Source organism: Lathyrus oleraceus, chromosome 2, assembly GCF_024323335.1.
Source record: "Lathyrus oleraceus cultivar Zhongwan6 chromosome 2, CAAS_Psat_ZW6_1.0, whole genome shotgun sequence".
NCBI lineage: Eukaryota > Viridiplantae > Streptophyta > Magnoliopsida > Fabales > Fabaceae > Lathyrus > Lathyrus oleraceus.
In genome coordinates this window covers 445,049,123-445,068,658 of record NC_066580.1, presented here as the reverse complement: position 1 = coordinate 445,068,658, position 19,536 = coordinate 445,049,123, and the positions used below count along the sequence as shown (strand labels likewise).

General features: G+C 38.2%; 1 protein-coding gene across 1 annotated transcript; it reads right to left on the bottom strand.

The window, feature by feature from the left end:
• Positions 1-4,680: 4,680 nt before the first annotated feature.
• Positions 4,681-11,745, bottom strand: LOC127123641 (uncharacterized). Its single transcript, XM_051053843.1, has 4 exons — positions 11,475-11,745; positions 5,596-5,687; positions 5,221-5,508; positions 4,681-5,136 (listed from the first exon to the last, which is right to left on the bottom strand). Exons 1-4 carry the CDS (start codon positions 11,743-11,745, stop codon positions 4,681-4,683), a joined length of 1,107 nt encoding a protein of 368 aa, XP_050909800.1.
• Positions 11,746-19,536: the final 7,791 nt, after the last annotated feature.

Sequence of the window (19,536 nt, the reverse complement as noted above, 5' to 3'; positions counted from 1 at the left end):
AGATCCTCGTTGATGGTGGAGTGACAGTGAACTTGATGCCGCATTACATGCTAAAAAGATTCGGTAAGGATGACACTGACACAAGGCTCCATAATATGGTTCTCTCAAACTATGAAGGGAAAGTCAGAACTACGATGGGGGTGATATAAATTGACCTCATTGTCGGCACAATAAAAAGGCCAACAATGTTCATGGTGATAACATCAAAAGCCAACTATAATTTGTTGCTAGGTAGGGATTGGATTCATGGCATAGGTGCAATCCCTTCTTCGATGCACTAGAGGGTCACCATTTGGAAAAGCGATGGGATCGTGGAAAATATAGAAGAAGACCAAAGCTATTTCATGGCCGAAGTTAATCATGTGGACATGAGAAGCTTCGACAGGAACCTGACCCACATAGCGCCTTGCAGTCCAGCAAGTTTCGACCTTTCACCTGCGGACAACACATTTTTCTCCCTCTATCTGCACCCAACCTACGGGTTTCAATGGGATAGAGAAGTGGTCAACAAAGAGGACTTCGGCTATGGAGGTACCGAAGGTATCCAACCCACGGGTTAGGGAAGTGAACTCGGTGATGATGTCTGATCTGAAGACATTAAAAAGGATTTCGGCTTATGTAGTCGAAAATAAATTGGAAGCGGCCTTAGAGGCCAAAGTTAAATACCTGGTTGTTTAAGCCAAAAAGATAGAAATGAACTTGGATGGTCCTGGTAAGGACTTCAATCTAGAACCACCTGATAAGGTTCCAAACGAAGTGCAAGGCCCGAGGCTCGACGCCATCTATGATGACGAGCCTTTGGGTTTCGAAAAGGATCCGCTGACAAGTAACACGAAGATGCTAGCACATGATCCCTTAGAAGAAGTCGACTTGGGGATATGGGGAATCAAAAGGCCCACATATGTAAGTGCCAACATCAACCCAGAACTCAAGATCGAAGTGATCCAATTGCTGAAGGAGTACAAAGACTACTTCGCATGGGATTTTGATGAAATGCCTGGTTTGAGCAGAGATCTGGTCGAACTGAAGTTGCCAATAAAGCCTGTGAAGAAGCCTATCAAGTAGACCCCGGGGAGATTTGCACCTGAAGTTCTATCGAAGATCAAAGAGGAGGTCGAAAGGCTTCTCAGATGCAATTTCATCTGCACCACCAGGTATGTCGAATGGATTGTTAATATTGTACTGGTTATTAAAAAGAACAGTACTCTGAAGGTTTGCATTAACTTCAAAGATTTGAATGTTGTAACCCCAAATGATGAGTATCCAATGCATGTGGTGGAAATGCTAGTAGATTTTGCCGCAAGACATATGTATCTTAGTATGCTAGACGGATATTCTGGATATAACCATATTTTCATTGCTGAGAAGATGTTCCAAAGATGACATTTCGATGCCCCTGAGCATTAGGCATCTATGAATGGGTAGTAATGCCTTTTGGCCTAAAAGCGACGGGGCAACTTATCAGCGGACAATGAATTCCATTTTTTATGATTTCATTGAAACGTTTATGCAAATCTGCATATATGATATTGTGGTTAAGTCCCTTTCAGCAAAGAATCATATAGACCATCTTTGACAATCATTTGACAGAATGAGGAAACATGGTCTAAAAATGAGTCCTCTAAAGTGTGCTTTCTGTGTGTAGGTAGGGGATTTCTTAGGCTTCATGGTCCATAAGAAAGGGATCAAAGTTAACTAGAACAAGACCAAGGCCATTATGGAGGCGAAAGCGCCATCAATAGAGAAGGAACTACAGTCATTTCTAGGAAAGATCAACTTCTTAAGGAGGTTTATATCGAACTTAAGTGGCAAGACTCAAGTCTTCTCACCTCTACTTCGACTCAAGCAGGAAAGCTTTGAATGAGGGAAAGTACAACAAGAGGCTTTTGACCAGATCAAAGACTATCTTGTGCATCCTCCGATTCTGTCACCTCCTTGTAGGAATAGAAGTATGAGATTGTACATAGCTGCATCTGATGTAACTTTAGGGAGCATGTTGGCTCAGGACGATGATAATGACATTGAAAGGGCCATTACTACCTTAGTAGAGTTCTAAATGATGCAAAAACCAAATATAGTATAGTCGAAAAATTATGCCTATGTCTATATTTATCTTGTATAAAACTAAAGCATTATATAAATCTAGTTGATGTGTATGTTTCGTCTCATTTCGAGGTTATTAAGCATATGTTATCTAAACCTATCTTACTAGTCGAATTGGTAAATGGGCATTGGCTTTGACCGAGTATTCTTTAACTTATATGCCTTTAAAGGCTGTTAAGGGACAAGTGGTAGCAGACTTTATAGTCGACCGCTCCATAGTACAAGACTCCTTAAACTATCTGGAGTTTGAGCCTTGGAAGTTGTACTTTGATGGTTCTACTCATAAGGATGGAACGGGTGTGGGAATATTAATTATTTCTCCTAGAAAAATTCCAACAAAATTAAAGTATAAGGTCAAATGCCTTTGTTCGAAAAATGAGGCTGAGTATGAGATCTGATAGTCGACCTTGAGATCTTGTTGGAATTAGGGGCAACTCGAGTCGAAATAATGGGAGTCTTGCTTAAATGCCTTAGTGAATCTGAGGCATACATAACCCTCTCTAGTGTCCATAATGAGGCATGTGGGGCACATCAAGTGGGTCATAAGATGAAATGGCTATTATTTCGACAAGGAATGTATTGTCCTACCATGCTTAAGGATTGTATAGAATTCTCTAAAGGGTGTCAAGAGTGCCAAGTGCATGCAGACATACAACATGTCCCTGCAAGCGAACTTCACTCCATTGTGAAACCTTGGCCTTTTAGAGGTTGGGCGTTGGACCTAGTTGGATAAATTCGACCAACGTTATCTAAAAGTCAAAGATACATTCTAGTGTGTATAGATTATTTCACCAAGTGGATTGAAGTTATACCTTTGACGAATGTCGACCAAGATATTGTAATCGAATTCATTCAGAAGCATATCATTTATAGGTTTGGAATCCCAGAAACTATTACAACAAATCAAGGATCAGTTTTCACTGGTCGAAAAGTCCAGGAGTTTGCTAAGGAAATGGGGTTCAAATTACTAATGTCTACACCCTATTACGCTCAGGCTAATGGTCAGGTCGAATCAACGAATAAGGTAGTAATTGGGTTAATAAAAAAGCATGTGGGAAAAAAGCCAATAAATTGGCATAAGACATTAGACCATATTTTATGGGCATGTTGAACCTCCCATAAAGAGGCTACAAATACCATGCCTTTCCAGTTAACATATTATCATGATGTTGTTTTGCCAGTCGAAATCTACTTACAATCAACAATAATTAAGAGGAACCATGAAATTCCATCTGAGTCATATTGGAACATGATGTTGGATGAATTAGTTGATTTAGACGAAGAAAGATTAAGTGCCTTAAAATTATTAAAAAGATAGAAAAAGAGAGTAGAAAAGTTGTATAACAAAAGGGTCAAAGTTAAATTATTTTCGACTGGAGATTTAGTGTGGAAAGTGATTTTACCCATGGATCGGAAAGATAGAACATTTGGAAAATCGTCCCCTAAATGGGAAGGCCCTTTTCAAGTTACTCAAGTTTTTTCAAACGACTCATACGAAATCAAAGAGTTAGTTGAAGATCGAAGACTCTTGAGAATAAATGGGAAGTATTTAAAGAAATATAAGCATGCACTTCAGGAGGTAAAAATAGCGAAAGAATAATTTATGTAAAAGGGTCAAAACCGTAATGGTAAAATCAATGTCAACCAGATTGCAAAAATGGACAAGTCATTACATAAAGAGCCACGAAGGGATTTAAAAATCATCCCATTAGAATTAAACTGAGACAAACACTTCGAATAAATTTGACCAATTCAAACGGGGCTAGATTCTTTCATTTTCTGGTACTTCGATTTTTGAAGTTGTGAGTGACGTTCCCTACCAGGTTTTGTAAGAAGTAAGAGTGTTAATCTCCTCCCCTAGTTTTTAGTCCCTTTCCATATGTTGCAGGCCAATTTGAACTTCTTTCTCCAACAAATCTTCGTCCAGCTTTAGGAGTTCCTCTTTGCGGTCTTTAGCCTCGACAAGTTTAATTTGCAACTCTTTGATTCGTTGTTCCCAAACTTTTATGTTCTTGTCACAAGCTTCAATTTCCTTCTTATTCTTCTTAGAAGCTTTCTCCAACTCAGTACTTTTCACAATGGATTCAGAGACTGCTTCCGATTCTGCTGTCTGAGTTTCTAACTTGCTTTGAATTTTGTTAGAAGCTTCCCTTATTCAACTAAGTCCAACAACAACACAATCAATCAGCATCCCCAAATCCATGACCAAATCTGCGACTTCTGAGGAGGCATGTATACATCGATTTGTTTTAGGAGATCTTTGATCCCATATGAGGCAGAGGAGTCATTTTATGAAAGTTGGATTAAGTCAATGTCGAAGGCTTTCTCTTAAAGTTTCTGGAGTACTTCGCTACTAGACTGGCTTGTAGTTGGACCTCCTGACACTGTCAAAGTGTTGGGACTTTTCTATGATGAGCGATCTCTAGCACTAATGATGGCCTTCAGATATTCCAGTGGATTGCTTTATTTTAGAACTTCTAACTCTGCAGGAGATAGGACAATGGCAGTGTCTGTTAAAGGCCTTGTGGCATTGTTGGCATTATCAACTTTTGATTTGGTCTTGGGTTGTTCCGGTGTTTATTGATCCGCTTGGACATTCCTTTCTTCATCTCCAACATCATTTCGATCCTCATCCTCATCCTCTGGGGGTTCTATGTCGAAGTTAAATATAGATTGATCATCTTCTTCTTCGTTATCAGGATCACCCATATCTTGGTTAGTTTCAGGTGAACCGTCTTCAGATTCGTCTTCAGGAATTTCCCTAGCATCTTGCATTTCTGCATCTTTTTCCACTGGGGCATCTTCATCTTGCTCATCCTCATGTTCAGAGCCACTAGTGTGGGAATGTTGGGTGGTGATTTTTGGTGGAGAGTTTTCTTGTCTTTCTGTAGCAGGATTGTTTACTTCGCCTATAGACCCTTTGTCGAAATCAAGGGAAGTTGTGGCATGATAAGTGGGAGCCCCACTGCTTTCAGGGAGAATTGTAATGACGATCAGTGTGATGGTTGGATGTTGGGGACTTCCTGCAACAGCCTGGAAATAAGACAAAGATTGGGTAAGTCGAAGGCAAAAGGATAATGTAGTTAATTAGTCAAAAGTAAAGGTGAGACGTTTTACCTTAGGGTCTTCAACCCCAGGACTGGAGTTATCACTCTCCATTTGTTCTAACGTCTTCTTCAACTTAGGCTCAGATTCAGCCCCAGGTATTTTTAGGGAAGAAGGTCTCTTTGAAGCATTGGTTTTTGTTTTCGGATGGATAGGAGAACCTTGAAGCTTCAGTTGTTTCTTCCTCCTTTGTTTGGTGGGTTTAGAGGCATCTGGAGATAAGTCTTCGTCATCAGATTCAATGGCTTTGACCTCAGTTTCTTTTTGCTTTCTTTTCTTGGGGTTATCGGTGGCTTTTGGCTAGCCTAAAGGAAAAAGGAGTGCAAATATTTAGCAACGATAAAGTGATGCCTAAGTGGAAGGTGTCCATATATGGAACGCACATACCTTTGTTGTTGTTGCTTTGCTGGTATCTTCCTCTCTTGCTTTAGTGGATCTTTTTGTTGTGGGGGCAACTTTCTTGGGAGGAACTCTTACAGCTGAAAAAACAATCAAATTATTGCAAAATAAAGAAGTGAGAAGGACCAAGAGAAGGAGTGAGTCGAAAAAACTCCCATTCCACACCTTCATAGATTTCAGATTCTACATGAACATCTTCTATGCTAATATGAAGGTTACCCTTTGGAACTGTCCAAGTTGTGCTTAGTCAAAACCACCCGGTTAGCTTTTTTCTGAGATTCTTGTCGAAGGATTTTTATAAAGTCCCCACAGATGAACCAGTATGGAAATGGAGGGCTAAAAGCCATACCAAATTCAGCACTTGGCAGTCGAGGGAATTTAGGAGGATACATATTAAAAGCAGTTCGATATCATTGCTCAGGTTTAATGTAGGAAGGTAATTTTAAAAATTCCATTTTCTTCGTAAATTTCTCCTTCAAAGTGACTGCTGCTTCGCGGACGGTTAGACTAAGATCATCAGGTCTATAGGCAGTTTCAAAGTACTTTTGGAATGCTTGGATTTCTTTGATGTGAGTCGAAATACCTTTTTTAACCTTATCCTGCACAGAAGCAAAAGGTTTGGTAAGATGATGATGAAATGCAGGAACATTAAAAAAAATTGTTTCATAGTAATCACGTGACCACAAGTCGAATTCATGAGTGCAGAGAAAGTAAGGTTTGAAGGCGAATGGACTAAGTTTCATTTGACCAGCATATCAAGTTGTTTTCCTGCTGCTGGTAGCCTCAGTGTGGATTGCATTTTAAAGAAGGAGAGAATTCTTTCTTGCATAGAGGGGTTTTCGGAAGATCTGAATGAGGCCAAATTGTCATGCGACAAGATTTAGTTGGTACGCTATAAGGGTAACTTGGATTTTTGATTGATTGAGTCTTAGGGAGAATACCCTAGGAGTGAGGAATGCTTCCCAGATAGCGATCAATTCAACTTATTTGTCTTTCGACGGAGAGGGAAATTTCCTCGTAAACCATTCTGGACCACATATTCTAGAGGCAAATAGGGCCATGGCTGGGGTAAAGTTGTAGCGCTTAGCAAACATCATTACGTAATTGGTGAAGCTTTGCTGAAGGTTTCGACCTTCATCGCTTGGAGTTAACATTGCTAAGCGCGTTCCTTCGACTCTCTTATTCTTCACTAATGCAGCATCAACATCAATGGGGTTGTGAGTTGGAAGTCATGCTTCGAAACTAGCATTCAAGCATAACTGTAGTAACCAAAAGGGGCCAGAGAGTAGTAAACTTCCCTTTGTTCGAATGTTTTTAAGGGCAGTGACTCCTCCGCCCATAGATTCATAGAAATTGGCTAAGATCATTTTGCTGAGGCATACGTTGCGTCCAACATGAAGTTGATTTGCCAATGTGAGGAATTTCTTGGCTACTTGGAGAGACTTCAAACAAAAAACACAGCGAGATAGCCACAAAGCAAGAAAAGAAATGTGCTCCGTGTCAGAGACTTCATTAATATCTTTATCTTGGTAATAAGCAATATGCATGGTGAAGGCGACCCTAGAAATGTCAAAGCCAATGGTGTCTTTGGATAGGAAATATGGATCATAGGTTTCACCCATAAGCTTAATCCCTGTGATGGAAGCGATGTCGAAGAGTATAAGCGTCATCATGCCACAGGGGAGGTGAAAAGTATGGTGGGTACTATCCCAGAAGTACAAAGAAGAAACTAGCACGGTCTATCAATAACCAGGTCATACTTTTGACAATTGTATTAAGTCGAGAATATCCATTTCTTTCCAGACTTCGGATTTATTTTTCTCAATTTTTTCCAACCAACCTAAATAATCAAAGGGATCTCGAAATAAAGGACAAGATCGAAATACTCTGAAACCACTGTTTATATAGGTTAAGTCGATGGGTTCATCGGTCGGAAGGTTACCCTGATTATATGGATTACGGTTTTCCTCAGTGTGGGTTTCCTTGCTAACCTTGGGTTTTTTAAGGAAAACTATGGGTTTATACCTATGGTAAGTTGGAATTTTTTTTGAGCCTATCAGGATCAACATTTGGGTCGGATAAGGGTCCTAGCATTGCATGAGTTTTCCCAGAAATAGAAATAGGAATTAGTACCTGTGATTAAAAAATCCTCCTTTGTTCTTTAGTAAACGGTTCTGGAACATATTGTTGGTTACCCACGGTATTTGGGTCCAAAATCCAGTCAGTAAGAGGAAGACCCTAAGATTTTCTGGAATCTTTGGTGTTTTTGTTGGATTCCTTAGTGGTTTTCGTAGATGATGCCATTGTCGAAAGGAAGAAATGAATTGGGTTTTTGGTTTGAGGAAGATGAAGAGTAGAAGAAATAGTTATTTGAGAAGGGTCAGAATGTGAAAAGTTAAGAAAGAAAAGAAAAAGTGTTGAGTATGTCTATTTATAAGTTGTGGAAGTGGAAGCGGTTTTCGTTAGGCATTAATGGAAAAAAGAAAGTGGGCACGTGTCAGTATAAATGGCCATGATAAGAAGAAGCAATTAGAGGCTAGGCACAATCTCCTAGGGGATTGAAAATGTGATGATTACCTAAAGATCCTCATGTGGGTTATGAAGAGACGTTTTGCTAAAGTTGTCATCATGACTGTGACGTCATAACAAATGAATAGTTTTGTAATGTCGAATTAGATTGTCAAAAACAAAAATACCTTTTTCTTCGGTATATCGAAAAAGGCATTGTTTGGGGCCGGCAATTTGTTAGGTGGGAATTTTGACATCAGGTTGGAGGTGATAAACTAAGGAAAGAGAATTCTCTTCGGAGTTATCTATGATTTCGACAAAAAGAATTTATGGTGTGAGGAAGTGTCGAAGTTTGCCTTCTATAAGGGAAGACAAATGAGAGACTTAGAAATAATCCTAAGTTCAGAATATCACTTCGATGGAAGAGTTTGTACGACTTATATTTGAATTTGAATGAAAGAAGAGTAACCGTATTTCATTCTCATCCACTTTTAAAAGAAAGGACGCGTGGGATGTTTTCCTGAATCACAGGCATGCCGAGTGTAATGCGTCAGTGCCTAGGAGAAGATCAATTGGCTATAGTTATTTCAATTTAGTATATATAGGTGTCTTATTGTTAGGATTAGGGGTGTTCAAATTTATGTACAATCAATCATATTTACTCAAAGTATCCAACATGTTGAGAAATGAGTACAATTGAGAATGTACGTTTGATAACACCATTATCTTTATATCAGTCAAATTTTATTTACACCTTTTGTTCAGTAATTATCTTTTGTTACCAGTCATTTATCAAGCATCGTTTTACACTTTACTTACATTTCCGCCATTTATCTTCTTAAAAAACGCTTTAAGCAAACATTCCTTACTCAAGGATACTGTCGAAGTGCTCATCTATTATATAAAATTTTAGAATAATAGCACATGTCATAGGATCAATTTGGTCAGTCCTGTGAGTAACGAAAGTTTCTTTAATTTGGAAGACCAACAGTTGTTTACCAATTTTCACGGTAAATAGCGGCCCAACACAATTGTCTACCAAGCCCTTGTTCCTACATGTAGAACAAATATTTTCATGTCTGCCTTCAGCCCGTATTCTTGCAGAAAGAAATGGAAGAGTTTTAATGATACATCAATAATATTGGAAAAATGCACATTAAATATCTTCCTAGTAACTAGTAACCTTTTGCGTAGAAGTCTCGATGCGTGGACTTATGTTTGACAATATAATGATGTCTTCTTGTACTAGGGCATTCAAGTGTTCTGTAAGTGCACAGTCTATCGTGTAGTTTTAAAGATTATCGAACCCACAAAGACTAATAGTCAAACTAATGTTATCTATCGTTGCAATGCCAAGCTAAGGCTAAAGGTTATAAGGTTATGAACGAGAATAAAGATACTAATTTCTAAAGGTTTAAAAGTTATGATAAAACAAGCTCAAAATATGGATTCTATGTTCCTAAGGGATTAGGTAGAACTCAGGTACTAAATACGACTATATTACGTTATATAGAAAATATCGACTTAAAGGTCCCGTCTCAGACTCTCGCGTTATCGACAAAGACCACACCTTATAACCACATGATTTTGCTCTCGCTCGTACGTTATAATTGGAAAGCGTATTTTGAAAGTAAATGAGATCCTAAATAATGCCTAAAGCGCTCTCGTTGTTTTTAGGATCGATGCCTAGTTTCCACTATCTGGTTCCTTCCTTACCCTCTCGCGCTATCAGACTAAACCTTGATTTGTTCTTCACTCTCGTGCCAAAACAATAAAACATACATTTGGAAAGTAAATCCAGAACATAATTAAATCATATATTTGCACCTATTATTTCTACCGACTCCCGTCGGTAACGACGGGCCTCATACTCCAAACTCAAGATAATTTAGCAAGGCATGGTATTAATTGAAAGCAACACGATTAAAGCATTTAAAACTGATAATATCATGGCATGCAAGTAATGAAAAGCGGTAAAGCATACAAATATTAAAACCGGTAAAAAAAACCCGAAATTACGTTAAATGAAACTTGAATTAAATTGAACTTGAAAATGGCGGAAAGCTTGTTCTTGATCCAAAGTACAAATGATACGGAAATTTAAAAAGTGTGATAATCCCTCGATGTGAGTTATTGTCACTTTACAGATAATTTTTTACCTAAAACTAAGAAGAATTTCGATAGAGCTTCCGCATGAATTTTGATGGATCCCAAACACTCCAAAAATGGCCCTATATATAGAGTTCAGGCCCTTGACAACTGCTTGGAACGTGTAGAACTAATGGAGGGAGTGAAGGTTGAGAAACTACTGGAAAAACTGCCCACTACGCAGAACTGCATTCTGCATGATAATGGTGAACGCCATTAGGGAAATGGAGAACACCATTCCTTCAAAATTTAAGTGACATGGCAGGCATTGGAGGTGGCGAACTCCATCTAGCAGGTGGCGAACACCATCTGTTCAGAATGACCAAAGCCAACTCTTTTGCTCCTCTTTAGCTCCTTTTTTTCTCCTTTTCCACAAGTCTTCTAAATCTCCAATGAAATCATCTAACAACTGCAGAACAAATAAAATGGAAGTAAAAGGAGATAAAATACATAAAAACATAGACGGATAACATGTGAAATAAGCCTAAACACACTATACAATTTCTCGTTATCAAACTCCCCTATACTTAGAATGTTGCTTGTCCACAAGCAATCACCCAACGCACATGAAAAACAATTAAGTACAATGTCTGAAACATAGGCACGATGACACTCTAAGTAGTATGAGACTGCTAGGTTAATGCTAGATAAATAGGTACTATATAACAAGAACAAGGATATCGTAGTGACACACATCAATATTTACACGGACAAAAACTCCCCCTATGCAAAACCATTTTGAATCATGCCATTATATTTCGACCTGCATTCTTTGTTCCTTTTCAACCTCTTTTTCATTCTAGCGCAATCATATTAAGCCCGTTATCCATACACATTCAAGGCAGATGAACCTGTTAGTGACTATGATCTCGTTTTCAATTTTTTCGCACCTACTTAGAAAATTTTGCTTAAGTATCAACAAATTTTTTTTAAGAGTTTGTACCGTTGGGCTAAATGATCAGGTAAGGATCACCTAAGTTAGAAGGGACAAATCTTATCATAGATTTTATTCATTACATATATATTTTTAGCTTGAGATCATACACTTATTTGCATCGGCTTCCTTATTTGAACAATAAAGCAATAAAGCTCATCCCCCATATTTGAACCAAACATTGTCCTTAATGTTTCAGTTCAAGGCGGAGAAAGGAGTAGTAAAACCTGGTAGGGGGCTCAGTGATGACGGCCATGGCCTCTATGTCGTCCAATACCTCCTCTACCAAATGCAGGATGGGGCATATGCTGCATATACTCCCTCGTACCTGATACTTCCATACGCACGTCTATCATCTGCTCAATGTGTTCAACCATGTTATGTTCATCCCTCTCAACATAGTCGACATGACTATCTCGGAGTTGATTAATGGTGATCCTCATTTCCTCCTGCTGCCTATGTAGGTTTCTAAGAAGCACGTCACGCTCCGCTTCAGCATCATTCTGATGTCTAAGCTCACTGAGGATATCATCAAGTGATGTCCTCATAGCGGTGTAATCGTACTCCTCACGGGGCTGGTATCTAGAAGAGGTACCTGCAAAAGAGTAAGAAAAAACATGTGTGGTGTGTGTGTGGGTGTTAGTATGGGGAGCATCTTGCTCCATATGATCAGGCCCATCCTCGTTATTAGGCTCAGGGGCATTAAGATCAAAAGTCCAATTAGCGCTCATTCGCACGTTGATGCGTGCGACACAAGGTCAAGTAACTCCCTTCACCTCTCGGTTACTAATCATCAGAAAATATTTGTCGTCTGGTTTATTCTTGATAATGCGCATGCTACGACAATAGTCAAGGTCGACAAAAGGAGTCTCTAATCGCTCAAGCGTAACCAACTCTGTGCCTAAGTTCTACGCAAGGGCTATTGATGTAATCAGCCCTCTAACACAAATAGGACCTCCTGTCCTAACACTGGTAGACTGGAAGTGTGCTAATAAGAATGGTGTTAGGTTAACTTTGGTTTCAGATAAGGCACAATAAATAAGGAAAAGATCTCTAGATTTTATGTTTCCGATATTTTCTTGACCAAATATAGTGTTGGCCAAAATGCGGTGCAAATACCTAATGGTTGGCTTATGAATAGCGGCCTTCCCAGTCGGTGGTGGTTTTTCCCGTTAGTTGCTGGCAAAAGTCGAGAGCGTTGGATTCCCATTCGCTCTCTAAAGGGTGTTGGCAAGCATACTCGTTTCCATGAGGAAACAAAAATAAATTGGCCATTTGGTCTTGACTAATGTCGTAATTTCTATTGATCATCCTAAAGTGTGCAGTGCCAGTGGTACGGGATCCTCCTAGAGAGGTGGTGTATCGAAAAGAACTTAAGAACTCGTAGGTAAGTAGAATATAGGTAGGACTAGTTAAAGAGCAAAAGTGAGACATACCTAGGTTATTAAGCATCCAATGGACACTGTCAAATAAATCCAAATCCAGCAATTATATTTTATTACCAGTCATTTATCCAGCATTGTTTTACACTTTACTTACATTTCCGCCATTTATCTTCTTAAAAAACGCTTTAAGCAAACATTCCTTACTCAAGGATATTGTCGAAGTGTTCATCTTTTATATACAATTTTTGAATAATAGCACATGTCATAGGATCAATTTGGTCGGTCCTGTGAGTAACCAAAGTTTCTTTAATTTGGAAGACCAACGGTTGTTTACCAATTTTCACGGTAAACAGCGGCCCAACACAACTGTCTCCCAAGCCCTTGTTCCTACATGTAGAACAAAGATTTTCATGTCTGCCTTCAGCCCGTATTCTTGCAGAAAGAAATGGAAGAGTTTTAATGATACATCAATAATATTGGAAAAATGCACATTAAATATATTCCTAGTAACTAGTAACCTTTTGCATAGAAGTCTCGACGCGTGGACTTATGTTTGACAATATAATGATGTATTCTTGTACTAGGGCATTCAAGTGTTCTAAATAGTTTGAGATAGAATCTCGACCGTTGGTGGTGCGGTTCATGCCTCTCAATGGTTACTGTTGTGAATCATATGACCACCTTCGTTTGAGGGTATATGAGGAGTCTTAGGGTTACCATATTCCTTTTTTCCACTTGTGACCCTTGAGAGATCCTCTTATATGTTTGCATATTCTTTCATCTTTGTCAGTATCATATGTTAGACCATCATTTGACACATTTGTGACACATCTTATGGCGTAGCATACATCGTGTGAGACATTATGTTCATCTATTTTAAAATAACACCTCCAAATCTCTTTTCCTTATATAGTTGTTTGTGTTACTAAGTTTTTAAGAGAAGAAAGTTATGACAAGTTTAAAGGAGAAAATCACTATTGATGGTGGGATGTTGGGTGGCGCTATTTAGTTTAAAAAACACTAGGGTTTTTGGTCCTTTGATCGTATCCAGACGTGTCTGTCGGATGATGACTGCAAGTGCACAGTCTATCGTGTAGTTTTAAAGACTATCGAACCCACAAAGACTAATAGTCAAACTAATGTTATCTATCATTGTAGTGCAAAGCTAAGGCTAAAGGTTATAAGGTTATGAACGGGAATAAAGATACTAATTTCTAAAGGTTTAAAAGTTATGATAAAATGAGCTCGAAATATGGATTCTATGTTCCTAAGGGCTTAGGTAGAACTCAGGTACTAAATACGACTATATTACGTTATATAGAAAATATCGACTTAAAGGTCCGTCTCACACTCTCGCATTATCGACAAAGACTACACCTTCTAACCACAGGATTTTGCTTTCGCTTGTCCATTCTAATTAGAAAGCGTATTTTGAAAGTAAATGAGATCCTAATGATGCCTAAAGCGCTCTCGTTGTTTTTAGGATCGATGCCTAGTTTCCACTATCCGGTTCCTTCCTTACACTCTCGCGCTATCAGACTGAACCTTGATTTTTTTCTTCACTCTCGTGCCAAAACAATAAAACATACATTTGGAAAGTAAATCCAGAACATAATTAAATCATATATTTGCACCTATTATTTCTACCGACTCCCGTCGGTAACGACGGGCCTCATACTCCAAACTCAAGATAATTTAGCAAGGCATGGTATTAATTGAAAGCAACACGATTAAAGCATTTAAAACTGATAATATCATGGCATGCAAGTAATGAAAAACGGTAAAGCATACAAATATTAAAATTGCTAATGCCTCAAGAGCCCTGGGTGAGAAGATGTCAGATGAAAAACTAGTGAGGAAAATTCTCAGGTCACTTCCCAAGAGATTTGTCATGAAAGTGACAGCCATAGAAGAATCTCAAGACATCTGCAATATGAGAGTGGATGAGGTAATTGGATCCCTCCAAACATTTGAGTTGGGAATGAGTGATGGATCTGAAAAGAAAGTCAAAAGCATAGCCTTCATGTCAAACACTGAACAGAAAGAGGAAGAAAGTGGTCAAGATATTGATGAAGATCTGGCAAATGATGTAGCGTTACTGGGAAGACAGTTCAACAAACTCCTGAAAAAGATGGATGTAAGGTCTAAGTCTAATGTCAAGAACAACTCATTTGACATCAGTAGGTCCAATGATGCTGGAAGAAGAACAAGATCTGATGAAAAGTCCAAACAAGGAAAAGGAGTTCAGTGCCATGAATGTGATGGGTATGGACACATTAGAGCTGAATGTGGAACCTACCTCAAGAAACAGAAGAAGAGTCTTTTTAACAAAAATTAAATTTGAAAGGCACAAAGGCCTAAAAATGGTTTGAATGAGTTAGTTCTTTTTGGCTTTTTGAAAGTTTAAGTCAAGTATAGTTAAGTTTATTAACGAGTTTGATTTAAGAAAATAAATTTAAAAATGCAATGGCCTAAGGCTAAAGTTTCTATCTTTTTTGCAAAAGTGGTCAAAGTTTAGAACAAAAATAGTTCAAACAAAGAAGGTTTTAAAAATGGAGGGAGAGATTTTTGAAATTAAATAAATGGGGAGAAGATAAAGAGACTACCCTATGCACAAAATTTAAAAGTCTAGAGTTGAAAAGATCTGACCAAATGCGTAGCAATCCAATAGACAAGTATGTCAATAGAAACCCAAAATTCCTTTGGAATTTTAGAATCAAGCAACACACAAATGTGCAATTATATTATCTTGAAGAGAACGACATTAAATAAATATGGCCTCATCCAAGCTTATCCATTCCATGATCTTCTTCAAGGTAGCCCATGTAACAGATTGTTGGTTCTATGTGTTGGTATCAATATTGGTAAAACCTAGAGTTTTCACAAGTTGTCATAAGTGTTGTCTTGACATGAGATAACAGGTTCCTGCAGGGTGTTTTAAATATGGTTCTGCAGGATTTAGCTATGATGTCAGACCCAATGTCAAGACATCTGTATACAGAATATTCAGTCTGAATGTTATGTATTTTGTGATTGCGCTTTTTATGCTAATCTATGTGTGATTGATGTGAAGATTTAACGTGCCATTCAATCAGTAATTAAAACCAGATTGATTTATTTTCCAACAAGATATGATCAGCTGTCATAAGAAGATACAAATGGAAAATAGTTTTAGGGTTTTATGATGTCCAAGCCCAGTCAAACGCTTCTATATAAAGGGCATGGAAAACCTGGTTTTAACACACAAGAAATAACGAATGAAATAGTGAGAGAGAATAAGGGTTTTAGTCTTGTGAGCCATTCATTCGTCCATTGATGATTGAATTGGACTGACTTTTGAGTTGTAATTTATCCACTCTAAGCTTTGAAGCATGAGTGTGTGTTTACTTGGTTGAAGCTTTTAAGAAAGATCAAGTTTGTGTTCTTGAAGAGTGTCTTCTTTCATTGTAATATTTGTTTTTACATCACTGTTGTGATTGAGGGGGGGGGGGGGGGGGCGAGTAGGATCTCTTATCTAAGAGTTCTTAGATAGAAGTCACACGGGTAGAGATTAGGTGAAAAGACTGTAACTTGAAGTTGTTTACTGAGAGTCTTTGAACTAATTATGTTTAGTGGATTTCCTTCCTGGCTTGGTAGCCCCCAGACGTAGGTGAGTTTGCACCGAATTGGGTTAGAAATTGCTTGTGTCACTTGTACTACTGTTCTTTATCTTTTTTCCTGTTTATATTGTTCAGATATTATTGTCGTGACATTACCTTCGACATCTCGTATCTGATACTAGAATTTTAATTGGTATCAGAGCAGGCATCCTGCTGTAGTTCTGGGTGAGATCTTGGGACGTTACTTTCTGGTACTATCGATAGAGACGGAGGATCTGTTCGAAGACCACCAATTATGGATGGATCTAACTATGACTACTAGAAACCTCGAATGGTAGCCTTACTGAAATCTTTGGATAATAAGGCTTGGAAGGCTGTTCTAACAGGCTGGGAACATCCAGTTATTACAAAGGAAGGAGAAGTTAAAACTGATAAGAAGGCTGAGGAACAATGGACCAAGGAGGAGGATGAACTAGCCCTTGGAAACTCTAAAGCATTGCATGCTATATTCAATGGGGTTGATAAGAACATCTTCAGACTGGTGAACAACTGTGAGGTGGCTAAAGATGCTTGGAATATTCTCAAAACCACTCATGAAGGTACCTCTAGAGTAAAGATGTCTAGATTGCAGCTGCTTACTACCAAGTTTGAAAATTTGAGGATGAAAGAAGATGAAAATATTCATGACTTTCATATGAATATCCTTGAAATTGCTAATTCCTCAGGAGCCCTGGGTGAGAAGATGTTAGATGAAAAACTAGTGAGGAAAATTCTCAGGTCACTTCCCAAGAGATTTGTCATGAAAGTGACAACCATAGAAGAATCTCAAGACATCTGCAATATGAGAGTGGATGAGCTAATTGGATCCCTCCAAACATTTAAGTTGGGAATGAGTGATGGATCTGAAAAGAAAGTCAAAAGCATAGCCTTCATGTCAAACACTTAAGAGAAAGAGGAAGAAAGTGGTCAAGATATTGATGAAGATCTGGCAAATGATGTAGCATTACTGGGAAGACAGTTCAACAAACTCCTGAAAAAGATAATTGTAAGGTCTAAGTCTAATTTCAAGAACAACTCATTTGACATCAGTAGGTCCAATGATGCTGGGCGAAGAACAAGATCTGATGAAAAGTCCAAACAAGGAAAAGGAGTTCAGTACCATGAATGTGATGGGTATGGACACATTAGAGCTGAATGTGGAACCTACCTCAAGAAATAGAAGAAGAGTCTTTTTAACAAAAATTAAATTTGAAAGGCACAAAGGCCTAAAAATGGTTTGAATGAGTTAGTTCTTTTTGGCTTTTTGAAACTTTAAGTCAAGTATAGTTAAGTTTATTCACGAGTTTGATTTAAGAAAATAAATTTAAAAATGCAATGGCATAAGGCTAAAGTTTCTATCTTTTTTGCAAAAGTGGTCAAAGTTTAGAACAAAAATAGTTCACACAAAGAAGGTTTTAAAAATGGAGGGAGAGAGTTTTGAAATTAAATAAATGGGGAGAAGATAAAGAGACTACCCTATGCACAAAATTTAAAAGTCTAGAGTTGAAAAGATCTGACCAAATGGGTAGCAATCCAATAGACAAGTATGTCAATAGAAACCTAAAGTTCCTTTGGACTTTTAGAATCAAGCAACACACAAATATGCAATTATATTATCTTGAAGAGCAAGGCATCAAATAAATATGGCCCCATCCAAGCTTATCCATTCCATGATCTTCTTCAAGGTAGCCCATGTAACAGATTGTTGGTTCTATGTGTTGGCATCAATTTTGGTAAATCCTAGAGTTTTCACAAGTTGTCATAATTGTTGTCTTGACATGAGATAACAGGTTCCTGCAGGGTGTTTAAAATATGGTTGTGTAGGATTTAGCTGTGATGTCAGACCCGATGTCAACACATCTGTATACAAAATATTCAGTCTGAATGTTATGTATTTTGTGATTGCGCTTTTTATGCTAATCTATGTGTGATTGATGTGAAGATTTAACACGCCATTCAATCAGTAATTAAAACTAGATTGATTTATTTTCCAACAAGATATGATCAATTGTCATAAGAAGATACGAATGGAAAATAGTTTTAGGGTTTTATGATGTCCAAGCCAGTCAAACGCTGCTATATAAAGGGCATGGAAAACCTGGTTTTAACACACAAGAAATAACGAACGAAATAGTGAGAGAGAATAAGGGTTTTAGTCTTGTGTGAGCGTGTGTATTATGAGCCATTCATTCGTCCATTGATGATTGAATTAGACTGACTTTTGAGTTGTAATTTGTCCACTTTAAGCTTTGAAGCATGAGTGTGTGTTTACTTGGTTGAAGCTTTTAAGAAAGATCAAGTATGTGTTCTTGAAGAGTGTCTTCTTTCATTGTAATATTTGTTTTTACATCACTGTTGTGATTGAGGGGGGGCGAGTAGGATCTCTTATCTAAGAGTTCTTAGATAGAAGTCACACGAGTAGAGATTAGGTGAAAAGACTGTAACTTGAAGTTGTTTACTGAGAGTCTTTGAACTAATTATGTTTAGTGGATTTCCTTCCTGGCTTGGTAGCCCCCAGACGTAGGTGAGTTTGCACCGAACTGGGTTAGCAATTGCTTGTGTCACTTGTACTACTGTTCTTTATCTTTTTTCCTATTTATATTGTTCAGATATTAGTATCGTGACATTACCTTCGACATCTCGTATCTGATACTAGAATTTCAATTGGTATCAGAGTAGGCATCCTGCTCTGGTTCTGGGTGAGATCTTGGGACGTTACTTTCTGGTACTATGGATAGAGATGGAGGATATGTTCACAGACCACCAATTATGGATGGATCTAACTATGACTACTGGAAACCTCGAATGGTAGCCTTCCTGAAATCTTTGGATAATAAGGCTTGGAAGGCTGTTCTAACAGGTTGGGAACATCCAGTTATTACTAAGGAAGGAGAAGTTACAACTGATAAGAAGGTTGAGGAACAATGGACCAATGAGGAGGATGAACTAGCCCTTGGAAACTCTAAAGCATTGTATGCTATATTCAATGGGGTTGATAAGAACATCTTCAGACTGGTGAATAACTGTGAGGTGGCTAAAGATGCTTGGAATATTCTCAAAACCACCCATGAAGGTACCTCTAGAGTAAAGATGTCTAGATTGCAGCTGCTTACTACCAAGTTTGAAAATTTGAGGATGAAAGAAGATGAAAATATTCATGACTTTCATACGAATATCCTTGAAATTGCTAATGCCTCAGGAGCCCTGGGTGAGAAGATGTCAGATGAAAAACTAGTGAGGAAAATTCTCAGGTCACTTCCCAAGAGATTTGTCATGAAAGTGACAGCCATAGAAGAATCTCAAGACATCTGCAATA